This window comes from Cebus imitator, unplaced genomic scaffold (genome assembly GCF_001604975.1).
Source record: "Cebus imitator isolate Cc_AM_T3 unplaced genomic scaffold, Cebus_imitator-1.0 Scaffold77, whole genome shotgun sequence".
In the NCBI taxonomy this organism is placed as follows: domain Eukaryota; kingdom Metazoa; phylum Chordata; class Mammalia; order Primates; family Cebidae; genus Cebus; species Cebus imitator.
The window spans coordinates 6,597,303-6,609,036 of NW_016107392.1; the positions used below are offsets into that span (position 1 = coordinate 6,597,303).

Here is an 11,734-nt window from a genome sequence, read left to right on the forward strand (position 1 = left end):
TTTTTTGAGACGGGGTCTTTCTCTGTTGCCCAGGCTGGAGTGCAGTAGTGCAATCAATGCTCATTGCAACCTCCGCCTCCCAGGTTCAAGCAATTCTAGTGTCTCAGCCTTCTGAGTAGCTGAGATTACTGGCACCTGCCACCACCCACGCCTCGCTATTTTTGTATTTTTAGGAGAGATGAGGTTTCATCATGTTGGTCAAGTTGGTTTTGAATTCCTGGCCTCATGTGATCCACCCGTCTTAGCCTCTCAAACACCCTTACATTAGGGAGCTCTGAAAGTTATAACTCTCAGATTTAACATAAGGAGTAATAGAAATGGCTGTAAATATTATTTAAAATAAATAAGGTCAGGCATGGTGGCTCATACCTGTAATCCCAGCACTTTGGGAAGTCGAGGCGGGCTGATCACGAGGTCAGGAGTTCAAGACCAGCCTGACCAACATGGTGAAACCCTATCTCTACTAAAAATACACAAATTAGCCGGGCGTGGTGGTGCACACCTGTAATTCCAGCTACTCAGGAGGCTGAGGCCGGAGAGGGAGGGGGAGGTTGCAGTGAGTTGAAATCATACCATTGCACTCCAGCCTGGGTGACAGAGTGAGATTCCATCTTAAAATAAGACAAAATAATAAAATAAAATAAAATAAAAATACTACTTAAATTTATTATTTGTCATTATTTAAATTTTTTAAGAGACAGGGTCTTGGTCTGCCACCCAGGCAGGAGTGCAGTGGCAGGCAAGCATAGCTCACTGTAACCTTGACTTCCTGGGCTCATGTGATTTTCCTGTCTCAGCCTCCTGAGTAGCTAGGACTATCAGTATGTGCCACCATGTCTAGCTACATTTTTTTTTTTGTAGAGACAGGTCTTGCTATGTTGCCTGGGCTGGTCTTTAACTTCTGGTCTCCAGCAATTCCCCTGCCCTGGCCACTGAAAGTATTGGGATTACAGGTGTAAGGGCTGTAAATAATTTTAGAGAATTACAGCATAAACTGTAAGTATGCTTCAATTTATCACTGATACTGTTTATCCTATGATAAGAGCCATGGACATATTTATTTCAGAATTACCTTATCTTAATGAAGTAAGGTAACACAAAAGTGAATTAAAAATGCACACATAAAAAATGTTTACTTAGTACCATAGGAAAGGTTAAAAAAAAAGTTTCATTGGCTAGGCGTGGTGGCTCATGCCTGTAATCCCAGCACTTTGGGAGACCAAAGTGTGGATCACCTGAGGTTAGAAGTTTGAGACCAGCCTGACCAAAATGGGAAAACCCCATCTCTACTAAAAAAAATACAAAATTAGCTGTGGTGGTGGGCACCTATAATCCCAGCTACTCAGGAGGCTGGGGCAGGAGAATCACTTGAACCCGGGAGGCGGAGGTTATAGTGAGCCGAGATTGTGCCCTTGCACTCCAGCCTGGGCAACAAGAGTGAAACTCCATCTCAAAAAAAAGTTTACATCTCCCAGAGGCTATTTATTCTCTACTGTATTATAGTTACTCAGCTGTATTTCTGTACTATTACATTAGCAGGTCTGTTAAAATTTAAATTGTTGAAAGCAAAAAGGCACTGCTCCATTGGATAGAACTTCACAAGACCCATTCCTGAAGGACAGTTTATACATTTGTTAAAATAACCTAAATTTCGCAAATTACAATGAATAACATCAAATGCTTTAACTGAATTTTAAGAATAGTATGTCATATTCTATAGTGAAATATTTTTGAAAAGTTAGATACATCACAAAGCCTCTAGTGATGTGCTTACTGCAGAAACCATAGCACACATGTATACAAACATACTGAATATACTCCAAATTTCTATAAAAATAACAAATAATAGTATATACAAAAACTTTTTAAAAAATCTCATTCATCTCACTGACATCTGTTGAGATACTGGGGATTTTGAGGATTTCCTACTGTTTGAAATTCTATGATGATAGAGGACTGTCTTCCAGTGATTATAAGTCAGTTCTTTACAAATGTTTTATATTTTTTATCTTTTACGATTCCTGATGAATAACATTTATGTTTTAATAGTTATGATGTTTTAGCTAACATTTGTGACAGGAGTAGCTGCTAAGGCTAATTTCACCTTTCCTGAAGTGGTAAGAGCAGCAATGTCATTACTTATGTAATCTCTAACAGTGGTCCCAACCTTTTTGGCACCAGGGACCGGTTTCGTGAAAGGCAGTTTTTCCACAGGGACAATTTTTCCACAGAAGAATGGTCAGGGGAGGGATGGTTTGGGGATGAAAGTGTTCCACCTCAGATAATCAGGCATTAGCTACATTCTTACAAGGAGTGTGCAACCTGGATCCCTTGCATGCACAGTTCACAATCGAGTTTGCATTCCTAAGAGAATCTAATGCTGCAGCTGACCTGACAGAAGGTGGGGCTCAGGCGGTAATGCTCACTAGTCCACTACTCACCTCCTGCTGTGCGGCTTGGTTTCTAACAGGCCACTGACCATTACCAGTCTGTGGCTCAGGGGCTGGGGACCCCTGATCTATAGTTAGAATTCTGTCCTGAAGTAGAAGCTACAGCTTTCTTTATCTATGTCCTTCTTTCCATAACTTCACAAGACTGTTAAGAGAAACTATTAAGAATCAATTATCCTCAATGAGAATAATAATATTTTGTGAACAATCACAAGAATACTAAGCATTTACCTGTATAAAGATGTTTTATAATGTACTACATAACAAATTGGTCTAAATAATGTAAATGATAAAAAGCCATCATTCAAGTTTACCATAGCAGAGTTACTTTTTTCAAGATTTAAATAATCTATTCACCATTATAATATACTAAAATATCAATATAGTAATTGTAAAATATACTATTGCTATAGTTTCACTAATTGTAAGCATGAAACTAACTTAACAGTGAAAAAGGAAACAAATACAAGTAGAACTTATGAATATCAATACCTACTGGTACATCTTTCTTTTCTTTTCTTGAAAGGTTCGTGCCTCTATGTTCATTCTGTTGATGTAATGAGCCATCTCGTTCACCATTTAACTGGAAGGAGCTCACTCCATTTCCTTCAGTAAGATATATTTATTGAAAATGATTACTCTTCATCAAAATTTTTATTCAAAAACTTATCAAGTAGGAAATAAAAATATTAACTCTGAGATAGTATCATTATTCATTTGGAATCACCCAATCAGATTTACTATGAAAGAAGTCATATACATATATATATATATACACACACACACACACACACACACACACACACATTTATATTTATATATATAATTAGATATACAATAGATTACATATAATATATATATGTTCTATTTATACCTTTATATATATATATATATATATATATATATACACACACATATATAGAACATATATATATATATATATATATATATGTTCTATATGTTCTTCTATTTATACCTCTATTTGTGGCATATTAGGCAAATTTAAATTCAGGTTGTATCTAGGCACATGTATTTGTTAGCATTAAAAAACCAAATAAATACTTTTAGAAAAGGGGTGATTTATATTATGTCATCCAATAAACTTTAGTTGCTTTTCTTTTTTTTTCTTTTGAGGAGTTTTACTCTTGTTGCCCAGGCTGGAATGCAATGGCATGATCTTTGTTCACTGCAAACTCCGCCTCCCGGGTTCAACTGATTCTCCTGCCTTAGCTTCCCAAGTAGCTGGGATTACAGGTGTGCACCACCACGCCCATCTAATTTTGTATTTTTTTTTTTTTTTTTTTTTTTTTTAGTAGAGACTGGGTTTCACCATGTTGGTTAGATTGGTCTTGAGCTCCTGACCCCAGGTGATCAACCTGCCTTAGCCTCCCAAAATGCTGGGATTACAGGCATGAGCCACCGTGCCCAGCCTAGTTGCTCTTTTTAAAAATTGCTTCTTCTGGATAAACACAGAGGAGCCTTTACAGTTTTAAAATAGCATCTTCTAGTATTAATTTGGAGGCAAATAACTAGCAAATAATACCAGTTATTTTTTTTAAAGAAATGATTAAATGAAATAAGGAGTTAGTCAAGGTACTCTCTTCTAAAACAGAAGTAGCCTAGAAGCAAAACACACTTTCCATGTTTGCTCACAGTTTAATTTGCATTGTTTCTACACTGTAGCTAAAGGAATGGGGAACCAATGTCCAGAAAAGAGAAAGCTAAATATGAAATGAGAAATGAGGACAAAATATCTCAGACTGTGTCACAGGGAATCCTGTCATAAAAACACTTTAAACCAGTAGGCAAAAAGCAGAAAACATCTCCACAGCCATTGCTTTCCTTCTCTCCTTCACCAAAGGAATTTCAAATAATCTCTTAAAAGTTTTTTTTCCCCCACATAGTATGAAAACCTGGTAACACATTTGCTGTCACCCTCCACCATTACCTAAGGCAACAGGTTTTTGTGGGGGTAATCTGGGAGGTGGTGGTCTAGGTGGAACTTGGGATGGCTTTGCTGGGCTCCCTGACAAGGGACATCTCTTGATTGTTCCTTGATTATCATCCTCAGCAGAAAGTGTTTCCTGTGGTATGAAGACAGACTTAGGCTGAAATGATACAGAAAAAGAGACCAACAATGAAACGTCGAATTTTTTTCCTGACATAAGTGCTATTATATGTTAGAAGCTTTCAAACTATTTCTATTATACATTAGAGGTTTACCAGATGAGATGAGTTTAAAGGTTACTCAACCATCCAATTCAGATTATCTTCTTGTTTTAAATATATTACAAAAATGTATACTAAAATGTGTACATCTCAGGTTTTGCTGCTGTGCAAATAAAAGGGCCTTTAAGTCTTTTGATTAATTCCTCACAAGTCTTCCCACTTAGACTAGCCAAATAAAAATATTCTAGTCTTTCTTATCTCCTCCAATTTAAATGAATCTCTTTTTTATTTTAAACATTCAAGCTGGTCAAAGTTCAAGGCTAATCTAAGCTGTCTCTTAGATGACTTGATGTCTTTATGCTAATGCTTAATCTTTCAGAACAGGGGCATGAGAGGATACAAATTAAAATGTTATCATGTTGGAGAATACCAACACGGCAAATGGGATGCCTGAGACACTTTTTGTATACACAATGTCAAAACCTACAGTTGGCTGAAGGTTTGGAGAATTTATAAATTCTTAAAATGTGTCTCATTATTGCTCAGCACTAATTTCTTAGAAATTCAGATCTCTATAGTTCTGCTATGATAAAACTAAACAAGCAAGTACAGTATTATTTACTTGCATGAATCAGGATTGTCTCAATTGTATGAAATGAAAATAAATAGAAATAGTAGTAAACCGAATGACAAGACTAGTAAGACTCTCTCATTTGTAACATTCTGATTTTAAACTTTAAAGCAGCTCATTTTATAATTAAAATTTGCTATGCATATGAACTTATAAAATAAAATATATATTAGCTCATTTTACCTTCAAAAAAAACCACCCTATCAGTTGAAATTACTATTTTAGGATAATTTTGTTTGGAAAAATAATTTTGTTGTTAGAAAGTATTTAAAAATTGTTGTACTATTTTATATTTGTAATATAAAAGTATCTTCTGAAAATTAAATATCTATGATAAATTACTACCCTTCATTTGTTCTTAAAAGTCAATAATAGATTGTAGATTTTGAGAAAAACAATCTTATAAGAAATGTGAGTTTTCTAACCCAGGTCAAATAACACTAATCCATTAATATAATCATTTCCAGTGTAAATTCCTAGAACTTGTTACTTAAGATGAACATTAAATAAGGCCAGGCACACAGTGGCTCATGCCTGTAATCCAGCACTTTGGGAAGCCAGGGTAGGGGGATCACCTGAGGTCATGAGTTTGAGACCGGCCTGGCCAACAGAGCAAAACCCAGTCTTTAGTAAAAAATATAAAAATTAAATAAATAATAAAAAATATAAAAATCTAAAAATTTAGCCGGCATGGTAGTGTGTGCCTGTAATACCAGCTACAGGGGAGGATGAGGCAGAATTGCTTGAATCCAAGAGGAGGAGGCTGTGGTGAACTGAGATCATGCCACTGTACTCCAGCCTGAACAACAGAGTGAGACTCTGTCTTAAAAGAGAGAAAGAGGAAAAAAAAGAATGAACACTAAATACAAGTTGGGCATTAAAAAAAAAGACAAATATAATAAAAAATCATTTACTTATATCGACTTCATGATTTTTCTTTGTGGATCACAAATGAAAAGCTAGGAAAACTCTCAACAAAGTATTAAATTGGCAGAATAACACATACACATAAATCAAATTGAAAAATAAATCTGTCTACCTTTGGTGGTAAAGGAGGTGGAACTTTTGCTTTCAGAGTTGAACTAAAAACAGAAAAGTTTAGAATCAGAACTATTCATTTTACAAAGATACAGAAAAAAACTGCAAGAATCATTTTCTAAGATTATTAGTTTTTTCCAAAATATTTTGTGAAATGTTGATTGAGGTATTATTCAGAAATAACTGGGAACTGGAGGGCATTATGTTAAGTAAAATAAGCAAAAATAGAAAATAAAATACCACATGTTCTTACTCATGTGGAAGCTAAAAAAAAAAATAGATCTCATAGAAGTAAAAAGCAGAATAGAGCTTACTAGGAACTGGGAAGGGCAGGGAAAAGGAGAGGAAAGGGAGAGATTTAAGATACAAAATTGCAGTCATATAAGAAAAATAATAAGTACTATTGTCTTATACCACTGTAGGATGACTATAGCTAACAATAATGCATTATTTAGTTTCAAACAGCTAGAAGGAGAATAGTGAATGTTCCCAACACAAAGAAATGATAAATGTTTGAGATGATGGATATGTTAATTACCCTGATCAAATCATGACATTATATGTATCAAAATGTCACTATGTACATTTTGTTAAAAGAATTAAATTTAATTTAAAAACAAGTAATTGAGTAATACACTTTCCTGGTTCCAAGTACTATACTGTAATTAAAACTGGAAAGGATAATTATAATTCCAGTTTATATCAAGTGAAAGGTAAATAACTGAGAACAATGTGGTACAAAATGTATCACACTGTAAACTTCACCTGTGCTACTGTTAGATATGGAACATCTTTGATGAAGCTCATCAAAAACTATATATATGCTTTATGAAATTATGGGCAGAATGTGACTGAACTTAAGATTCATTATAACTCAGGATCAGTTTTAGAAATAGAAAGAGGAGGGTCACAGTGGCTCATCCCTGTAATCCCAGCACTCTTAAGAGGCTGAGACGGGCAGATTGTTTGAGCTCAGGAGTTCGAGCCCAGCCTGGGCAACATGACGGTAACCCATCTCTACAAAAAAATAAAAATCTAGCAAGCGTGGAGGTGCAGTCTCAGCTACTCAGGAGGCTGAGGTGGGAGTACTGCTTGAGCCAGGAGGTCGAGGCTGCACTGAGCCAAGATCACAACACTGCACTCTAGGTGGGCCATAAAGCAAGACTTTTTCTGTTAAAAACAAGTAGTTTAGACAGTTCCTCTTCAAAGAGTTTCACTTTGTTACAGATAAGGTGTTCCTCTCCAAGAGGTCTTGTCTTCCTTGTACTGTCTGCCCTGAAGTCTTACTTCCCTGTTCTTTGTCTAAAGTAATATTGCCAGCCAATTTATCAGCCCCTCCCACCCTGCTGTGCTCAGGCATGCCCACCAAGAAATCACCCCCTCCCTACTGTAACAGCTTTCCCCACCAAAACTGTTCTTCCCTGCACTCTTCAAATTAGCTAATCACATTTAGCTTAGACTGTGCACTCCAACCCCAACCAACAGGGGAACACACAGCAGCTACGGCCAATTGTGTTAGGAATTAAAAACCCCTGCTTCCCTTTGTTTGTGGTGCTCTTGCCACTACTCCATCTGAGAGATGCACCCTTCTATAGAAGTAAATTTGCCTTACTTAGAAAATTTATGTTCGAGTGCCATTTCTTTTGGAGCGCCGAAAATTTGTTTCTAACACTGTCTCAAAAGAAAGAAAAAAACTGTAAGATGACGAAGCACAAATTTCTCAGATGAGGATTTCAAGGCCTAGAAAGGTTATGTAACTTTATCCAAGATCACAAAGTAGTGAGGTAAAAAAGAAAACCTATGCCCTCAACTGCTAGTCTATAATAAGTTCTTTGGAAAAAATGAACTAAATGTGTTGCTACAAAGCTCACACATTTAAGTCCTAACCCACAATGTGACTATATTTGGAGATGGGTTTTTGAAAGTAATTAAGGTTAAATGAGGTTGTAACAGTGGGGTCCTAATCTCACAGGATTGGTGATCTTATAAGAAGAGGGACAGAGATCACTTTTACCTCTGACCCCACCACATGCATACACTGAGGAAAGGCCATGGTAAGACACAGCCAGAAGACGGCTGTCTACAAGCCAAGAATGGAGCCCTAACCAAGTTGGCTGGTACCTTGATCTTGAACTTCCCACCTCCAGAACTGTGAGAAATAAATTTCTATTGTCTAAGTCTACGGCATTTTGTTATGTCAGCCCAAGCTAATACAACTAGAATAGAAAAAAGGAAAGAAACCGAAGTACAACCCATAATACTATGTTACTAATGATATTAAAATTTCCGTTGATATTAAGTTGCCAGATTGATGAAATCAGGTCAAATGACATGTTTTCTTTTTACCAAAAACAGAGACAGAACTTACTGTTTAGAGTCATCATCATCCCCTTCATCATCTTCTAAATGTGCCACATGTCCTCTAAATAAAAAGAAGGATAATAGATTATTAAATAGATTTTACCAAAACAGCATAAGAAGACATTTTCAAAAATGCAGGAAAAGCTACTGTAAGATAAAAGTTTATGTCTACATCTTTATAGGATGGGATAGATTCAGAATTAAAACAAGTGATGGATCGTGATGCCAGTTACTTGGGAGGCTGAGGTTGGAGGACTGCTTGAGACCAGGAGTTTGAGATCAGCCTGGGCAACATGGCAAGAATCCATCTCCAAGAATAAAATTCAAAAAAGTAGCCAGGCATGGTGGTACACTTCTGTATTCTCAGCTACCTGGAAGGCTTTGGTGGAAAGATCACATGAGCCCAAGAATTCAAGGCAGTGAGTTACGATCACACCACTGCAATCCACTGGGCAAGAGAGTGAGACCCTGTCTCTATAAAAAAAAAAAAAAAAAAAGAAAAAGAACTAAAACAAATAGGCTATATAACAGAGAACAGGGCAAACTGACTTTACTTGTCTGTGACATAAAGTACTTTAAGATTAAAAATTAAAATTACCGCTGATGCAATTCTTCTTCAACAGACTTGAGAAGGCTCCTTAGAAGAAAAAACAAAAACAAAAAATAATGTGAACAAATTATCAAAGGACTATCAAATATGTTTTTATCACTTAATACATTTTTGAATAATTACTTTTTTACCATTTATTGAGAATTTGCTATAGTGATCACCTCTGCAACCATAAAACATCAAGTTATATTTAATGAGATACCTCTATTTTCCTGCTGCTAATGTCTTAATATATGTATTTTAAATGAATGAAATAAATCCTAATATTTATTGAAAAATATCAGTTCAAACAGAAGACAACTCACCATGGAATGTCACAACAGTACTGACAAAACAATAATTGCAGGGTCACAGTCAGAAGTTTCCAGGATTCAAATTTTACCTGGAATGTTACACCTCACACCTAAAATTATACTTTCTTTTCCTTAAAATAAGGAAGGTGACACGCTTTAAAATAACATCATGCTCTCAGGCAATCCTACAAAATGAAACTCACCATGTTGGCTCTCTCTGCGGAAGCATGCATGCATATGATGTGAATACATGAATGCAGTAGCACTTTGCTTTTCACAAAAGACACTCACTTACCTGAAGGATTTGTTCTCCAGTGGTGCACGGGCAAACACATTTACACTTTTGGGAGACTAAGCCTGTATCAGACCAGGTCGAGGATTTTACCATTAGGAGCAGTATACAAAACTTTAATTTTCAGGAATGTAAGAGAGAACTCATGGCATTCCTGAAGTTCCCTTACTTTTTTACACTGCAAGTTCATGCAGCACACCTCCTAAATTACATTCTTCAAGCATAAAAACTCAATAGACTTCTCAAAGCTAACAGGGAAAAGAAATATAGTTACTAATGAACTACTGGGATAAAAGTGATTCAGCAAAAATTTTACTCTCCCTGTAAGTTAAAAGGTAGCACCTTTTAATAATTTTCCCTTCTAATACATATGAGGAAAAACTGCCCTTAGAATTACAAAACATTAAACTAGAGAAACTGAAAGGTATGGTTATCTTCTGTAACCAATTAATAGAATAGTTTTTAGGCATCTACTATTTTAATTAGCCTAGATTAGTAACAATTTAAATTTAAAAAAATGACAAACTTATGACTCCAGAGTGATAAATCCTATAGGAAAACCATAAACTAACTGCAAGTCCTATTTTGGAGATACAAAACTGAGGTACCATAGTCAAATATTATCTTATTCACAAAGCTCTCCAAGGGCCAACTCTAAGAAAGCAGGAGCTTCTGTCCAGAGGCAGCTGAGCAAAACGCAGACGGGCTTTAAATCCAACACTGCCTGAACATGAATACTGCATTCACCATCACAGGATATGGCACTGGATGACTTTGATTTCCCTATGCTTCCGTTTCCAGCTATGTGAAGTGGAAATCACCTTAGTACTTATTTCAAAGTGGCTGCCTGAAGATCTACTGAATTAATGTAAGTAAAATGCTTAGAAGAGTAATTTAGGACAGAGTTGGGACTTGATTAGAATTTTCTTTATTATTATTGACTAACATTTCCTTAAACTAGCAGTTCTCAAATTGTGGTATAAAAATCCTGGGGTCTCTCAGTCTCCTGTAGGCAGTATGCAAGGTCAAAACTATTTTCACAATATGTAATACCTTTGTTGCTCTTATTTTCTCTATGAGTATACACTGGAGTTTTCCAGAGACTAAAAGATGTATGATACCACAACAGATTAAATGCAGTAGCAAACATGAGAATTTAGCTGCCTTCTATCAAGACAGTGTTAAAAAGATTTGAGGAAAAAAAAAAGTAAAACAATGCTACTTTTCTTACTATTTTGTCTCAGAAAAAAAATAGCTATGTTTTTCAAAAAAATTTTACTAGTGGACCTCAACAAAAACTGTGCTGTAGTGCACTGACATATATAATAAAACCTTTTATGGCAATTATTTGCTGCCTCTGAGTTTCACAAGAGAAATCAGTGTATTATATATATAAGAAAGCACTGTAAAGAGGTGGCATTTGAACTGGTCCTTAAGAATGGAGAATTTTTTTAAAACACACAAGAATAGTATGTTATTTATAATAACAAATAATGATATTATTTTTAAAAAAATATTTTTTGAAAAATTTTAATTTCTAATACTGTAAAATAAATAGTTATAACTCTTATAAACAAAAGCTCTTTGAAATCTTCAATAATTTTAAACATTGTAAAAAAACTTCTGAGACCAAAAATTTGAAAATTTGAGAAGTGCTGCTTTAAACTATTTTATCAAATTAAACATAGTGTCTCTGAACTGTACAGTGGGCTTTTACATAATTTTAGATGTGAAAAAAATACCTTTTTCTTAAGCACATGGCAATCTTTTTTGATACATTTCTTTTTTCAATAGAAAAGATTAGGATTTGAAAATAGGAAGATAATTTAAAATGTATTAATAGTTTTACTTTCAGGTCCCATATTTAATTGAATTTATACTGCATACTAC

At 35.2% G+C, this 11,734-nt stretch overlaps 1 protein-coding gene across 3 annotated transcripts in view; it reads right to left on the reverse strand.

Annotated features, from left to right (window-relative positions):
- The window catches only part of MAP4K3 (mitogen-activated protein kinase kinase kinase kinase 3), a 189,149-nt gene that overhangs the window by 37,147 nt on the left and 140,268 nt on the right, over positions 1-11,734 (reverse strand). For all 3 annotated transcript variants that reach the window (XM_017532583.2, XM_017532582.2, XM_037740015.1), the window contains 5 exons: positions 9,248-9,286; positions 8,657-8,710; positions 6,290-6,332; positions 4,399-4,558; positions 2,947-3,056 (listed from right to left, as the gene is read on the reverse strand). In XM_017532583.2, the coding sequence (XP_017388072.1) occupies positions 2,947-3,056; positions 4,399-4,558; positions 6,290-6,332; positions 8,657-8,710; positions 9,248-9,286 (406 nt within the window). The remainder of the gene's footprint in view (positions 1-2,946; positions 3,057-4,398; positions 4,559-6,289; positions 6,333-8,656; positions 8,711-9,247; positions 9,287-11,734) is intronic.